Raw genomic sequence first — 17,051 nt, 5'->3', positions numbered from 1 at the left:
AGAAATTCTTTACTGTGAGATTAGCTAGAATTGATACGTTCACACAGCCGGCAACATTTTTATAAATGAGCCATTTGTTGTTCTCCTCAACGTAACCTTCACTGTTACATCCAGAAAAGTTCTTTTCTAAAAACCATTATCCCCTACAGAGAATGGGCCACTGAAGACAGACCCTGAAAATATAATCGATTAATATCATGGGAATTAGAGTCATTTAGACACGGAAGTCCTCTGCCCTCTGGCCAAGAGTCTGCCCGGCGATCCCGTCCAGGAGGGTTCTGGGCTGCGGTCTCTACAGATGTCACCGAGAGCTTCCCAAGAACGAATGTGGATCCGGGAAAGAATAGATGAGGCACATATTTTATAAGCTGTAAACACAGTTTTCAACCCAAAGGCTTAGGAAGCCAGGGCAAGTCTGATGAAAATCAGGTGGCCACTAGGGAAGAAACTTATTTGTGAGGTCCCAGGTTGAGTTAGGCACTTTGGAAGGCCTGTGGCAAACTGCTGGCCATGGTTGACTCTGGGAGGTAGGACGGGGCGGGGAGAGTCCTTCCACCAAGGACCCATCTGTGCATGTGAATTTTTACCTCACGCAGGGGCTACTTTCGGAGTGACAGAACAACTGCCACCACAAGTACATGGCAAAGATAAAACACTTCACGATCCCAAGCTCTGGTCTGGTTCCTTTTACAGAAAGAGAAGCATGCCTTATAGGGGAGGCCTCCCAGTTGCAGGATAAACTGAAGAATGAACCACAGTATGACGTACAAAATTGAAATGTAAACACCATCTAGGCTCAAGAGAACTTTCTTATTAAAAAAAAAAAAAAGTCAGGCAGATCACAGTTCTGATGTGAGGCCTCCTCTGGCAAGCGTGCAGTTTTTGCAACTTGGGCAAGCAAAGGTGGGCAGCCTGCATGGCCAGAAAGGAAGACTCCTGGGGCCTGGGAGAGCCACAGCCCGGGAGGCCCAGGGAGCCAAGGGCTTTCTGTCTGCAGGAGAAAGGCTGACTTTTCAGGCAGCCCCTGGAGGCCCTAATGCAGCACAGGAGCCCCGACAAAGAGCAGAGGTCCAGGGAAGTGGAGTCTACTCACTTCTGAGGCTGGACTGGGTGAGGCTCTTTAGTGACCTGTAGCAGGTGAAGACTGAAATATGAAATACAATTCCTTCAGCTCTTGCTATGAATTTTATATTAGGTTCTTCATACTTTTTTTTTTTTTTACTTAGTTGTTTTATTAAATGATAAAGAGAATTAGGTCACATCCCTGAATGAGAAAGTAACTTCTTTTTAAATCAGTTAACCCAAGTAGGGAAAAGGAGCTGCTGGCGCCCCAGGGCCATCATTCCCACACCATTCATCACCTTGTGTGAAGAAGCTGGATTCCAGGAATTACGAATCAGTATGAAATGCATAAACAGCCTTAGGAATGCTGGCCCCAAATGCTTAAGGCAGTGGCAAGAGTCTTGGAGCTCAAGGAGAACTAGACGATTCCCTCTGAAAAGCATTCACTGTGGCTCTAGAGCTACCAGGTCATGACCATGAACTCACGTAGCTGAACACTGGGAAACAGGGAGTGTCTGCAGAGCCAAATGTCTGCCAACCTGATGATTTGTTATGAGCCATCCCAAGGTTGATCAGTGTATGCAGTTGTTTTTTAAACCTCTGCGGACATGATAAATGTTGCCATCTACTTGAGTTCAATTGTGAGAATGTTCCATATGTCACAAAGCAAAGACCAAGGCCTGAGGAACACTGTGACTGAGAACTTGTCCTTGGGAAAACGGCTTGGCTAGGTTTCCCATGCTACTAATCGCCTTGCGAGGTGCTCGGCGTTTCTGGAATGGCCCGGCTCTGTGCAGCTCTGCGAGACACGTGCCCTGGCTCTTGCATCCCAGCTGCCTGGCTAATACTCATGCCAGTCACAGAGAGGCAAATCCTCTAACTGGGAATGTTCCCTCCCAGAGAACCAGCTGTCGTTACAGTAGAGCTCGTCCATCTTCCGTCCTTGGACAGATGAGTGTTGTGCACGCAGTAGTGAGCTCCTTACTCACTACTGTGGACACTGGCCCACTCGGCAGACCTGGGTCTCAGTGTCTGGACCCCACCCGGCCACCTACCCACGTGCTTCTATAACACGCGGCCCGCAGTGGAAGCTCACGGGTCCATCTCTCGCTAAAAACTAGTGTTGGAAGAAGCAGGAAGCAAAGGGAAACGACATTAAAATATGCCGAATGTAAGGTTCCAGCTGAGTGACTTCACATTATTTTCCACCCTGAGAGTAACATTTTCCATGACTGTTGTTTAGAAAACCAGATGTGCGAGGTGTCTCCTTGTCCAGAGCATCTGCGTGAGTGCGTGAGAAACACGTTGTCTTAGATGCAGCAGGTCTGCGGTGAGGTGGGAACAGTGGCCATCAGTGGCAATATTATGGGAGGCAAGCACACATGCTTTATGAGATTGAATGACAACATTTCTTTCAAAAAAGTAAAATTAGTAGATTTTAAAGCATTATTTGCAAAGTAGCATTTTCATTTCTAACTAGATTATTGCTGGAAAACTCATTCCATGACCTAAATTCTCCCATGAACAATGGCATAACGGCATACTTTCTGATGGCTGGGAATAAAAGTTCCTTTGAAAGTATCATCTCCTTCTTAAGTCACGTTATTCAGGGAGAATGAAGGGGGGACGGGTGTACATAGGAAACAGCTGTTTAGGTATGAAAATCTGATTGTATAGAGAGGGAGCAGGGGGAACCCAAATTCCCCTCAGCCTACACTCAGAAGGTCGCCGCCTGTCATCTGGATCCGAGCCAGCGCTCTGGCGACAGCCCGCTCCCATTAGAAGCAGCGGCTCTGGGCCCCGGGAGCCCGGGCCAGGGAGGAGCAGCAGTTGCGGCGTCCAGTGCAGAGGGAGTGCCCCAGAGTGTCTACAGCTGAGAGGCTAGAGCCGCGCCCATATGACTGCCGCCCCCCACGGCCACCTGGCCCTGCGCCCTCAGCCCAGAACGCAGGCCTCCTAGGGCAGGGGCGTCCAGCTGCACCCCAGGAGCCTCCTGAGAAGCTTTATTATCATTAATACATAATAAAGCTGGGTTAGAGGGGACTCAGAAGCCTGGGAGCGACAGAGCGTTAACACAGGGTCCTACTCAGGAGCTCCTTACTCCAAATCCTCCGTCACTCACATTTTGGTATAAAAATGCAGGCAGTTTGGATGTTATCAGTAGTATCTTTTGGTTTATTAAGTAGAGTCTATTTCTATGGTGTTTGGCAACAATAACAGCTACTTAATAACACTGAAGTCTCACCTCTCATTCTACATACTTTAATTTTTTTCAAGGTGTCATCAAATACTTTTATCTGGGAGCATTATGTTTCAAGTGGGCCAAAGAGAACTTGAAATATTTCTTCCACGTTGGGGGATTTTTTTTTTTAACTTGTCCTTTGCTCCTTATATGTTATGCTGCCAAATGAATGATGCTGCCAATGGCAGACTCTCTGAGGTAAATTCACTGGCCCCAGCAGGGACAGCACCGCTGATCTGGCCTTACAACAGTCCGTATTTATATGGGTAACTCAAATGAAAGGGTGGGCTGACAGTGAGATGAAAGGCTTGATGAGGTGATTTCTAGGAAAAACCCAGCATCACAAATGACAACAGGTGACCGCAGTCAGGCAGTGGAATTTTCTGCTACCTGAACACCAACATTGGAAACCAAATGACACAAATGTGGCTTAGGAGTCTCCTCTCCCTGGTGTGGGCAGGGTGACGGGCTCGGGTTGAGGCACCCACCTGCTTGTGGGACTGTCCCCTGTCCGTGGTCTGCAGCCGTAAGCTGTGGTCTCCTATCTGCATCCGGGAGTGTGGGGAGTGCTCCCCGACTGGAAAGCCACAGCCTCGGTCACTGTCGTCGTGGTCTGGGCCATCCGCCTGGTGACTCCCCTGGACTCCAAGCTCCCCGAGCCCGGAGAGGGTCTCTGGATGCTCACCCTGAAACAGGCAGGAGGTGACGATCACAGTTTCAGCCAAATCCTTTTGCTGTAGAGCCTGATTTTCACTGTTTGAGGATAATGATCCATGTTGTGGATTATCAGCGCCTATACTTCTCAGTCCTTACCCCTAAAATGCTCATTTTGGCCATTTCACTCATAGGCACTTTCTGCATTTAAATAGCACAGGGTGGGTGCTCAACTTATTAGAAGACATTAAGAGAAGACATTAGAAGACATTAAGGAGAAATTTTAATTCTACTGTTTTTTAAATTAGTATTACTAATAGCTATGGTTTTGTAAGTTAAAGGAGGAGGAACTCCAGAGTACTAATCAACAGGAAACTTTAGAACGATTTCTAGGCTTTGCTTAATAATGGTTTTCTATGTCACGGATAGTTGGAAGCTGGCGGAGTCAGTTTTTGAGACTTTCTTCACCCTGAGGAAAGAGAAGCACTGTATTTTCCCATTCCTAGGATGAGAACTTAGAATTACATACACTGTTCCCTAGAATGAAAACCAGACAAAAGGTCTTCGGGAGCTAAAAAGAAACCATCTATTCACAATGCCTCGCAGTAGCTGGCCAAGAAGCCAGGGTCGTGGATGTACAGAATACACAGAACACCAGTGGCTCCCGCCCCGGGTGCACCAGGAAGCAAGGCCAGGAAGGAGCCCGCAGTGCAATCAGTCACTCTGACGTAATCAATACAAAAGCAATCAGAAGGCAAAGATCTCTGTTCTGTTTCTATTATAAACCTAGGAATTGAGGCATAACAGGAAGAACATATACAAATTCCAGAGGTGGCAAAGTGAGTCATCTGAAGCTTAGAAAAGATCCTTTTAAAACTGTGTGGGCAGGACGGCTTTTCACATCTAGGAACAAAACTCAAATAGAAAGAAGAGCAAAAGTTTTAGAAACTAGCTTTTACAAACCAGCCAGGTTGAATGAGATGGTGCAGGACCTCAGGGTGATAACATCAATGAATTTATAAACGAGCAGCAAAGGAGACAGGAGCGAAACTTTGCTACAGCGTGGAGTTATGGACCAGGGCACTCTTAAAACTAGGTCAGAGCGTAGCACGGAATTCTTAGTTTCATATATAACTGGACAAGCTGCTGCATTTCCATTTCTTGGATCAAAATTGACAAAACAATTTAAAATAATAATGACTTCACCACAACGCAAAATATCCATGTGGCAAAACTGCAATTGTATCCCATGAATATGTACAAGTAAAAAAAGAGAGAGTAGATATTGAGCAGGCAACCAACAGCACCTGCCTCTGCCAGTCCCTCACTCACTCACATCACGCAAGTTTCATAGGGAAGTCTGTGGTTTTCTTCATGTCGTTCCTGCACTATTCTCAGTAAGTTTATGCCTAGCACTGCATACCTGTTCTTGCTACTGTAATGTTACTTCTGTTATATTTGCTTGTGTATAGGAAAATGATGGATGTTTCAGTCACCTGTGTTCAATTTTCTCTTATCTAAGCGTCTGTATGAATTGCTCTAAATGTTTTTTGTAGCAATATTAGATGTTAATCAAATATTGAGAAATAAAATAATAGAACATGACTGTGTGTAGGGTGCGTGGGGAGATAGCAGTGTCTGGGGTCAAGAACAAAACAGATGCAAATAAAAGGAACTCGACAGTGGAGTTACCTCAGTGAACTCCTCTCCTTCCTCCTCCATCTGCTTCCCTTGCCGCCAGTGTTTCAGCAGCCACCTGAGTTTGACGTAGAAGAGGAAAATGTTCTGCTTCAAGGACCGGAGCTCCTGCTGCATCAGATTCTTCTCATCACTCCAGGTTCGCTCATGGAGGCTGTTTTGCAAAGCCAGGCTGTGCATTTCCAGTTCTTTCCACCTCAAGGCATAGAGGTGCTCCTCCTCCATCTTGAACGGAACAAGAGACAGTGTGACAAGCGGCTAATCCAATCCGCCACCCAAACCAAACCAAGAGTCCCTGCAAACTGCCAGTCAGTCTCTGTCATGCTGCATATAAGATATGAAACACAGGAGCCCCCAGAAGTTTAGTTTGATTAAGGGCTTCAGACGTTTCCTGTTGACAAAACCCCATGAATCTTGTGATTCAGAAACAAGTGCTATTTCAAAATAAGGTATTGTGACAATTTTTCATTGCCAAGTCTCTCATGGTGTTTTATACGTCTCGGAAGTGCGGCTTACCACTGACTTAAATCCCATGTAAGCAGATTCCATTTCCCCTCTGTACATGGGCTGGGCACTCAAACGTACATTAAATTGTAAAGAAGAAAAGAAGTGGAAATCCTTCCCCTCTACTTCCTGAGCCCCCTGACTCCCCACAGCCCTGACAGAAGAGAACCCCAGCTGGTGGAGAGCACAGCAGGCTGGGTGGAAGGAATTCTTCCAAGTACACAGGCCTCGACTGCATACAACAGCGAGGAAACAGAAAAGTGGGTCTGAGAGCCTATTTCCATGCTTAAAGACTTGACGTTCCTATTAGATGTGCATATCTCTTAGGAAAAGAAAAGTGTCACTGAAAAAGTATCTTGCATCTCCACATTAAATTCCCGTTTTTTAAACACCCCTGGTATAGACACTCTTCTAAGCAACAAACGATAATTGTGTATCAACAATGAAAAGCAAAGGAGTGAATAAAATACCGCTTTGCACATAAGGGCACAAGAATAGTATCTATAAATAATATTTACAGTAGCTAAAGTGATACTATGGGATCAAAGCTTTGTGTTCTATAGACCAATAAAAGGTTCGAATGCCAGCCTGAAGGTTATCAGCTGTCCTCTCTTAACACTCCTTCTTATGCCAAAAACCAAGGAAGGGATTTATTTTTCTCTTTAAAGTACTAGATTAATTCTCAGAGGCCATGGGAATAGAACCACAGCTGCCGGAGGCCAATGCGCTGAAGGCCAGTGAAGAGTCAGAGGCAGCTCTGCAAAGGTCCACAGGTCTAGACAACGACCTGGTGGCTGTTCTCCTAATACCTGACCTTTATTGTAGTTTTGGCCGAAATAACAGAAAATAGGTGATTTTATTCACCATCTCAGCAACCCTCAGCATTCCACCACTGTTCTCCCCTGTGGACACAAGGGCAGCCTAGTGCACCAGACACCCAGCATCTGCAATTTCCTACTGGTAAGTCAACGTGGTATTTTTTTGGGTGGGGGAAGTGTATTTAACATTTCACACTGAAGATGTAACAGTCATGGGATCTTTTGCACCATCTGGTTTGAGTTAGGTACATGACAATAGAAGAGGCAGTTAATCTATAACAAAGATCAGTAATTAAAAAGAAGGGCGGTCTGGTCTCTGGTCTCTTGGTCATTCACAGAACAAGAACAATGAGGAAGAGAGTTCATCTATAATCTAAGAAACAAAACTGCAAACATGTTCATGACTCAGTCTCCAGGACTTAACTTTGCCCTTGACATAATCCATTTAGAAAGTCCTGTAGTTTTATTTTCTTTTACAAGTCTTAGCCAACTGACTCCTGCTAGGCAGGCTTCACTGGCCTCAGGGGCCATGTGAAGATAATGTGAGCCCCTTCCCCGCCTGGCTCTGGAGAGGTGCCGGGCCCGGCTCTGGAGAGGCGCCGGGCCCGGCTGTGGAGAGGCGCCGGGCCCGGCTGTGGAGAGGCGCCCGGCCCGGCTGTGGAGAGGTGCCCGGCCCGGCTGTGGAGAGGCCCCGGGCCCGGCTGTGGAGAGGTGCCCGGCCCGGCTGTGGAGAGGTGCCCGGCCCGGCTGTGGAGAGGCGCCAGGCCCGGCTGTGGAGAGGCCCTGGGCCTGCCTGTGGAGAGGCGCTGAGACACTCGGACCCGCCTCCAGCACTGCGCCCAGGCCCTCCTGGAGAGCCTTCTTTTCTCTCCCTCACGTCTCCACTGCCCTTTCCAGCTCCTTCTGTTCCACGACTCCGTGAACTCCCCAAGTCTCAGAGCTCAGTCCTCTGCCCTCTGGGCACCTTGGGGGACACTTTCCCTTCCCTTCTGAACAAGCCTGAAGGACATCTCCTACCATTCGAAGGCTCTCCCACAATACTCCTCCATCATCAACCCACATACTAGAAACACGTGGGCCCCGGACATTGTGCTAGCAGCATCTTCAGTGATAAACTCACTTTTCAAACAATTTTTGGTGCCATGCAAAACTTTTTTTGTTTAATTACTTAGGAATCTATCTTTCAAGTAACATGGAATTATTTTCCTCTGATAATAAGATGTGCAATTTGACCCCTAAATGAAACACTTAAAAATTGAGTCATGCATGTAGTGGTAGAAGTTGGCAGAAAGTATTTAGATCTTGGCATTCGGCCCTGCCTTCCCTAAGCTGCAAGGTACAGAGAAGGCACTCACTCCTTTAATCAGTTTGTGACCCACTTAAATCACATGGCCTCAGTCAACATGGGGGCTTATGTGTAGCACACATTCCTTGCCAAAGTAAGTTCTTAGATACACCAGGACTTTATTTGCATAGGATATTTATTTTAAAACACCAAGGTGCTCTATTCAAGATCAACTGCTTTGCTTTGTTTGGTTTTAAAGACACAACTATCTTTCAAGAACAAATACACAGGGGAAGAGCAGCTGCAGCAATTCTGAACCTAGATATCTGTCCACAACTTAATTAGGTTTGGGGTGGCAGGGATTGGGCCGTTCTCATGGATGTCCAGGGCGATGAGTGCCCACATCTGCGAATCCCTTCTACTGGGAACTCTGGGGAAGGATTTGCAGATAAAAGGTAATTAGCGAGAGTAACAGAGGTTAATCAGGCCACAGCTCAGGTTGCGGCAGTTTTCTGAAGGCAATGGCTTAGGGTGAGGTTGCTGATTTTTCTATCAGAAAATTCACCCAACATTAGCAGAGGTGACAGACACACTTTGCTGTCCAGTTGCATTTAGGCTCTTACTTGATGTTAGGCTGGTACTGCTGCAGGACAGTTTAGATTAGGTATGAGGAAGACCTTGCTGTGACCACAGTGTAGATGCCGAAAAGCATGTGCTAGAGCAGAACGGTAGAGTTATCTTTAGGGGCATCTGAGGGGACAGCTCTACTGGGTGACCTTCTCATAGGTGCCCGGGAGTCTAGCAGCCTGTACGCAACAGACAGCCTTCTTTGAAAATGCATCGTGGCATTTCTCCTTTGGGGCTGTGCAGTTCACGAAGCGGTTGTGCTGAAAAATCCGTGTTAAATATTTACCTTATGGATCTTGTTTGTAAATGTCTCTGTCTCCTCTTGATGCAGTCTGGCCGCCTGCACGAGCTGACCCTGTAGCTCCTCTATGGATACACTCTGCTCAGGTAAAACAGAGGGGCCCCTGAGCTGATCGGTGGGATAAAGGAAGGGGTTTAGTGGAAATGAGAACTCTGCCTGAGGTGATGACGCAGGACAGACATCTGCACAAGCCAGGGACACACACGGAGCGACACAGCATGTGTGGGCGCTGCAGCAGTGGAGTGACTGTGGCAGCTCCCCTGGGGTTTCTCGCTAGACCCCACCGCTCCCTGAGTTACCTGGGGCGGGACAGCTCCACCTGCCCTGCATCTCTTATCCAGGACGGGAGTGGGCAGCGTCACCCGCCACCATAACCACAAACCAGACTGAGAGAAGGCGGCCAAAGTACACCAGAGGTGACCTTGCTCCCACAGTGGCTTCTGGACGCTGGGATGGTCAGAGCTGACTATGACCGAGGCAAGCATGACCACCTATTACACATCAGCCTCTTGGATTCCCTCCCCAAGTCATGGGGTCTTTCTGAGTTGCATAATTAATTTTTTCATATGCTTTCTTATTAGAGTTTTTCCTGCTCAGCCGAGGGTGTCTTTATCGAGGTGATCTGACCCCGATGCTCAGGGCAATAGGGTGGGGGTTCATCAATGAGCAGAGATGCACGGCTTCAGGCCTCCCAATCGCACATGTTGCCTAAGGAGAATCGCACAAAGATGTACTTACTACATTTAAAGACAGGTGGTGGAATCCGTATCATGACTTTTATTGGTAAAGTCTACCTTTTATGTTCTAATGCCATGATAGAGGAGTCAGTGTCACTACTTTTGAAATAAAATGTGTTTAGAGATGGAAACACTGTTATGCTAAAAATCTCAGGCATCATCAAAATTTAAGCATGACAGTTTACCCACTGGATTATGCTACTTGAAGACAGGTGATTTATAAAACTGGGAATTCGAGTAGATTGTTGCAATAAAATATGTGCTGTTTCACTGGTTCACTCTGAGTCCCTTTAACTCATCTACTACTTCTCCCTGAGGATACTGTTTGCTCCTCCTAATCTGCTGGTACCTGGGTAGTCAAGAGTGAAGATCACACCCTAAGAACAGAAAATGCAAAAAATAAAAGAGAAGAGCACTTTTCTTAGCACTGGGGATATGAGAAAGGGGTATTAAGGAAAGAAGAACAGAGACAGAAAATCAGACACTGGGGATTCACCGAGTTTGGCATAAAATTTTGAAAACTAGAGATTTAAACATCCTATTTTCAGAAAACTCAAGAACTTCTGAGAGCATTAAATGCTTCTTTGATTTGCTAGTTGTTCGAGACTATTATAGTCTTTTATACATACGAAGCATTGTTTGGGGTTCTCGGAAAAGATGCATTTCCCTACATGTTGAATTGACCTCAATGACTAATTTTTCATTTCTAAAAGTTCTATTACTTAAAAAATATGTGTGGTCTTTTATGATAGTGACATATTGTTGTCCTGTTTGGTTGCCTTTAATAACTGTGAAAGCACTTATCTGATAGCGTCCATCTGAAAATTCTATTATCTGCAGTCTTAGGGTTGGATCCCATTTGTCGTGTCTGCCAACTCGTGTTCCTGCTGGACGTTACTGGCTTGTGTGACCTCACCTCCTAGGGGCACTTACCTATGGATCTGGTATGGATCTGGGTGGAGGATGTGCCTCCAGTCTGGTTTCCTGTTTGCTGGAGCTCGCAATATTACACAAATCCCTTTCTCTGGGGATTCCCGGACCAAACTGGTAACATCAATTCAAAGCCTGACCCTGGGTGAGGCCAGCTCTAACCCTCCCACTCCTGATGCAGAGCTCTTGCTGGGGAAACAAGTATCCGCACTGCCTCCTCGCTCCTTGCCCCAGGGCCAGCAGGCAAATGCTTCTCTGGTTCATTCATTTCCTTTCTTTCCCTGCGATGTCAGGCCCCATCCTCTGTTCCTTTGGAGCTGCTGAAACCCAAGGCTCCCAGTTACCAGTTCTGGCAACAATCTCCCTAATCCACCCACCCAAGGGCCACAGAGACCGCTCTGGTGCTCAATCGTTTGTTTGTTTGTTTTTGTTTTGAGACAGGGTCTCGCTCTGTCGCCCAGGCTAGAGTGCAGTGGCGCAATCTGGGCTCACTGCAACCTCCACCTCCCAGGCTCAAGCGATTCTCCTGCCTCAGCCTCCCGAGCAGCTGGGATTACAGGTGCATGCCACCACACGCGGCTAATTTTTGTATTTTTAGTAGAGATAGGGTTTCGCCATGTTAGTCAGGCTGGTCTCGAACTTCTGACCTCAAGTGATCCGCCCGCCTCAGCCTCCCAAAGTACTGAGATTACAGGCGTGAGCCACCATGCCGGCCTTCTGGGTCCCAATTCTAAAATCAATTCCAACTCTTGAAGGTTCCCCTAAATTTCCTGGGAATTCAGCAATGTATTTAAGAGGATACTTCGTATTTTATGCAGTGTTTTATTCAGTATTTATTGAGCACCTCCAGTGCTAGGCACCGTCTAAAGCGTGGGGGATACAGCGTTCACACTGTGGCCACACCTGCCCTCGGGGCTTCCCTCCTGTCTCAGGTGTTCCGTGCAGGACTGTTTCCAGGTCACCTAGGCTGCTCTCCTGCCAGCTTTACTTTCCAGCTACACATTACTCTATAAACTCAAAATGTAAAAATCCTCCTTATTTAATGCATTAGGTGCTAGCCAAAAGCTTTATGAGGTGTAAAAACAGACATCCTAATCAAGCGTATTGTTTAAGAAAAGCAAAGATCTATTAGTTTAGTTTCTATAGATTGCATGACTGTTTGAACCACACCTTTGAAGAGTCACAGAAAAGGAGGTCCTACGAGTCTGTTCACGGGGGAAGTCGGATTCACCTGCGAAGGCTCCAGTGTCCTCTGTAGACTGCTGCCTGCTCACAAGCAGACACGCTTAGATTCTCCTTATCTATCAGAAGTTTCATTTTCCTTTATTGTCCATTTTTGCTAATGCAATACTAAAACTCCCACGGACAACTGCTCCTAGCTGGGATGCCAGCGTCACTCCAATGTTACAAAAAACAACATACAAACATGCTATGGCAACAGGTTCAGCCTAGAATTACTCTACTGCCACACAACTGCATACGACCACATACATCTGGAGAAAAGTTTCACATGACACATAAATATCTTCTAAAAAAATAAGTATTTCCCTTTACCACCCAATCCCCAAAGATTTGATTCTTAAAAAAAAACCGTTCTTTGTTCACTTACCTAGGATTCTGATTATACATCAAATTCATTTTGATCTCCCTATTAAAGCAGCTCATCTAAACCAACACCACCCTCACTTGTTTCCGAGGCTGCTGAGACACTAGTCTTGACAACCGTAACCATTCTCCCCACATCAGTGTTCTGAAACTCCCGCCCATGTCTTCCCCAATAGAGCTGCATCCCACACTGATTGACAAAGGCTAACTTCCCCAACTCCAGAGAAAGCGGCTTATAAATTACTTCCCACACCTACGAAGATTATCTTCACAATCTCAAACACAAACAGAAAAGCAAAGCTTTTCATGGCCGTCACTAGAGTGCCTAGCAATACTACTCCTGTATTAGGACAATTCCATCACCAAGACCACGGCTTCATTTTCTGGAGGGTTCCATTTTGTCCTGGCCAGTTTCGCAACCACTTATTTCAAAAGCAGTACATGAGGCCAACACGTGTGCAAATACTTGGCATAAAACCCCATGTAACTTCCTTGGGGCTGGCATTTCACAGCTGAGGCACGTGGGATCGTGAGTGCTTTGTGTGCTTCCTTGATTGAAGGATAAAAGCAGGCACTGAGGAGAAGAGCTCTTTGAGATTTCTGACCCAGAAACTCAATCCTCTGGTCACAGGCCTGGTCTCCTTTATATCTGAAATCCGACCAGCGTCCGTGCATGGTTACTTCTCATTCAGGACTATTTTTAAGGTGCCTCACACATTCCAAACCATTCCACACACCACTCTCTCTTAACAAATGCGAATGTCTCACGTTTGATGGGAACCCCAGGGAGCCAAGTCAGGGAAGAGTCCAGTGCAGTGTGAGCATCTCGCTAATATCTCCTGAGAAGAGCAGGCAGCAGGAACACTTGTCCTGAAGTCTGTTATTTTTTTAGCAGTTCATTTTTGCGTGGTTGCATTGATGTGTTAGTGGGTGTCCGTGGGTTCTGACTTCAGTTTGCTCTGGCTGTGGCTGTAAGAATGCTGGCCTTGGAGAAGCCGCCCCTTTCCCGGGTTTAGTGAATGACGGCGTTGGAGCAGCAGGGCTCCTCCACTGCCCAGATTTGCAATCTGCTAAAATGTGTCATGTGTAAGAATGCACTTCTCTTTCTCCTCTTTAATGTTATAACTGCTGTGGCTGGTACAACTATGAGTAGCAGTCACAGTTTTGGTCTGGCCAAAATGCCTCCATCTTTCAAAATAATAACTTACCTTCTTTCCCCTTTCCCCAAATACAAAAATCCTTAAGGCAAAAGACACAGAGGTGTTTTGTAAGTGCAGCTGGAGACATGAATCGTCTTTAAAAACTTCTGCTCAAAGCCGGGCGCGGTGGCTCACGCCTGTAATCCCAGCACTTTAGGAGGCCGAGACGGGTGGATCACGAGGTCAGGAGATCGAGACCATCCTGGCTAACACGGTGAAACCCCATCTCTACTAAAAAATACAAAAAAAAAACTAGCCGGGCGAGGTGGCGGGCGCCTGTAGTCCCAGCTACTTAGGAGGCTGAGGCAGGAGAATGGCGTAAACCCGGGAGGCGGAGCTTGCAGTGAGCTGAGATCCGGCCACTGCACTCCAGCCTGGGTGACAGAGCAAGACTCCGTCTCAAAAAAAAAAAACAAAAAAAAACTTCTGCTCAAATATGGAAAGTTTCTTCTTTGATGCCCTGATACTAGGTGTGCTATTGGGCCCCTCCCACACCTCCGAGGAACTACGGGCAGAGAGCTAAAGGGGATCCACACAGGTACAGTCGTGGCTGGCCTGAGGGCAAAATTGGTGGTTATTTCAAGGGAAACGTAGAAGGGAGCAAAGAGAGCTACCGGCGGGACCTGCAGCTGCAGCCCTGCCTCAGTCTGCGTGAAGGTGTCCGTGTTGTGTTTCCCTCAGTTACTCCAGCCGGGTGTGCACGAGTCTCCGGCTGGGCGGCTGGGCTGACTTACGGGGGCTTTGTGTACTGTTTCCATTAGAGCCTCATGGGAAAGCAATTGTTGGCAGCAAATTCAGGGATGTTCTCATTAAAAGGCTTTTAAGAGTTCTGCTCCCCAGAATTATCCATTGTACAATTCCTTAACACAATGTCATATTCAAAGACCAAACTAACAAGGCTGTCAGAGTGACATTCACACCAGGGACGGGGCTGCCTCTCCCGACCCAGGCTCTGCGACAGATCCACATCCAGCTCCTCTAATAAAAGGAAACACTGTGGAGATTCCAAGTGGCTCCAGAACATGCCTTATTAAAAAATAAAATAAAATAAAATAAAATAAAATAGGATGTGTTTGCAGCATAATTGAGTTTTCTCTCCTGTGTGAAATGTCTTTGTGAATAAAAAACATCAGAACGAGGGATATTTGTTTAGAACTCCTGATTCATACTGCTTCCCCTTCTAGGAAATGACGCTCCCTAGATCTGGCCTTTCACTATGGAGATTTTTAGCTTTCTTGTTAAAATATACAAAATTAAAGGAAGCTAGATGGATGTGGTGCCATTCCATGGCAAGACTGCGGCCGTACAATTAGTTGTTAGAGTGACTCTTTAGAAACGCACGCAGGGGTCAGTGCAGGGCTCTCCCACCGCTACAGATCAGGCCGCTCCGGGGATGTGCTGGGGAGTGGGGGCTGCAGCTGGCTGAAGGCTGTTCTAGACCCAGTTCTGCCACCAACCAGGAGGGGAGTTTACTGGCAAGCCGCTTCACTTCTCGGGCTTCCTTTTTCTCATCTGCAGAATGAGAGCCTTCATCTGTAGACCTGCTGTTCCCTTCCGAGCTGCACCGTTTGGAGATCCTGTGCTGCCCCGTGGCACCAGCTCACTCTGCTAATCTACTTCTTGTGAAGCTTTATTGTCCCTCAGTATTTGGTTTGCTTCAACTCAGTATGCTTCTCTCTCCCAAATCACTCCCAGTTTCTGAAGCTATGCTATGCATTCACGATGGTGACCACTTATCACTGCTCCAGGTTACACAATAAGGACCTAGGAAGAATCCGGGAGGAGAGCTGTCTGACACAGGCTCTAACTGCACACAGCTATGTGTGACACACCTTGAAGGGCAGAACACTTGGAAAGGGAGATGCAGTTCCTGTAAAACCAACCATCAAAGGGAAGGGGGCCGCCCTGTGTAGCCGGAGCTGTGGTTCCAGAAACAGCCCATGGCAAAGAAGGAAGAGCTACAGTGGGAAGGGAAAACTGGCCCCTGACTAGGGGAGCTATGACATACTTCCCCCTTGTAAGTCCCCAATGGCAGGACATTGCATTCTCTATTACTAATCATACTTTACACTGACACAGCATCTGGACTTTTAGAGGTGTTTCCTCATTCAACAGCTCCTTGGGAACCCCCTCTTTCTCTCCCGGGTGGGGTGGCCTGTGTCTAAGAGCTTTCACTCTCCCAGGCTTCTGACAACAGTTCCAACCATGGTCCCTGTGGTGGCTGCAGCCTTGTGTACACCGGGTTACTGTGGTGAAAGAGCCTGCTGAGGGTGCCCACAGGTCAGGAGTGAGCCTCCCTGACTCTACCAACCGGCTGGCAGTATCACTCGAGACCGTGGGATGGTCACACGAGACACAGGCAACAACTGAAAAAGGGGAGCCCTAAGGGGAGTTTCCTCCAGAGCAGGGAAGCCCGGGCTGAGTTTTCATCCCTGTTCTCTGCAACTGCACAAGAAGCCACTGCGCGCTCAACAATCGGCCTGCCTCCAGGGGCTCCCGGTCTGCGGAAACAGGAGGTGGACAGCGCCTGCGGTGAGCTGTCCCTCTGTCTGACAAGCACAGCAGTTCACCGCATGCACCTGCACACACCTGCCTGTCCCAGTGCACGCAATGGGTTTGCTGCCAAGTGAGTTCCACCTAGTTCCACATCCTCCTGCCATGTTCCCTCAGGGCCTTGTCCGGGACAGAAAACGTCAGGCAGCCAGCCACACAGAAAATGGAAGGGGGGCGGGGATTGCTTGCCCACGCTGACCTCCAGACTGAAGCAGGTCTGGCCTCCCAGCCCATGGCTCCCGGCGTCCCCGTCTGCGCGGCGGTGCAGCTCCCGTGCAGTTCGGAGGCGCAGGCTCTCCCGCTCGTCCCCTCGGGCCGGCCCCAGCTGCCACTCTAGCTGCTCTCTCAGTCTGGACTGTTAGGTGCACGGGAGGGATTTTTGTTTTTTTTAAATTTTAAACAAACAAACAAAAAACACAAAGGACAAGAAGGTGGAGGCAGGGAGAGGGGATAAAGAAAACAAAAATGGGTAAGGGAGACGACTGAGAAAACGACCAAAGAACAGCACAAATAGAAACACCAGCTTAAAGACAGCGGTGGACGAAAGTGAAGAGAACAGACCCAAGATGAGAATGAGCAAAAGGGCGGGTGGACACATCCGAAAAGCAAAAAGAGAAAGTGGGGGTGCAAAACACTGGTTACGGGGCACATGCGATGGCGATGCGTGAATCCGGAACTCAACCGCAAGCACGCTACCCGTGAAGGAAACGGAAAACGAGGCTCTTCCTTCCTTACTTGTGGGTCGAGCAGCCAAAGCCACAGTCCAGGGCGGCAGCTGGGCCATGCACCCAGGCGAGGCTAGGACAGCAGTCCTCGGAGGCCCTCCGCGCCCTCCC

General features: G+C 47.7%; 1 protein-coding gene across 40 annotated transcripts in view; it reads right to left on the bottom strand.

Moving 5' to 3' along the window:
* The window catches only part of MTCL1 (microtubule crosslinking factor 1), a 125,542-nt gene that overhangs the window by 30,002 nt on the left and 78,489 nt on the right, over positions 1-17,051 (bottom strand). For 15 of the 40 annotated variants that reach the window (XR_012427324.1, XR_012427325.1, XR_012427327.1 and 12 more), the window contains 4 exons: positions 16,415-16,570; positions 9,177-9,299; positions 5,651-5,881; positions 3,793-3,990 (listed from right to left, as the gene is read on the bottom strand). Coding sequence is in view for 32 of the 40 variants with exons in the window: in XM_015439859.4 (XP_015295345.3) it covers positions 3,793-3,990; positions 5,651-5,881; positions 9,177-9,299; positions 16,415-16,570 (708 nt within the window). In the remaining 8 variants the exon portion in view is untranslated. Of the gene's footprint in view, positions 1-1,206; positions 3,695-3,792; positions 3,991-5,650; positions 5,882-8,798; positions 8,979-9,176; positions 9,300-15,279; positions 15,427-16,414; positions 16,571-17,051 lie in introns of those variants that run through there. The other 25 variants (XR_012427326.1, XM_074022873.1, XM_015439858.4 and 22 more) reach the window with 9 other exon arrangements.

The sequence above is a fragment of the Macaca fascicularis genome, chromosome 18, assembly GCF_037993035.2.
Source record: "Macaca fascicularis isolate 582-1 chromosome 18, T2T-MFA8v1.1".
Classification (NCBI taxonomy): Eukaryota; Metazoa; Chordata; class Mammalia; order Primates; family Cercopithecidae; genus Macaca; species Macaca fascicularis.
This window is presented reverse-complemented; position numbering and strand designations above follow the sequence as displayed.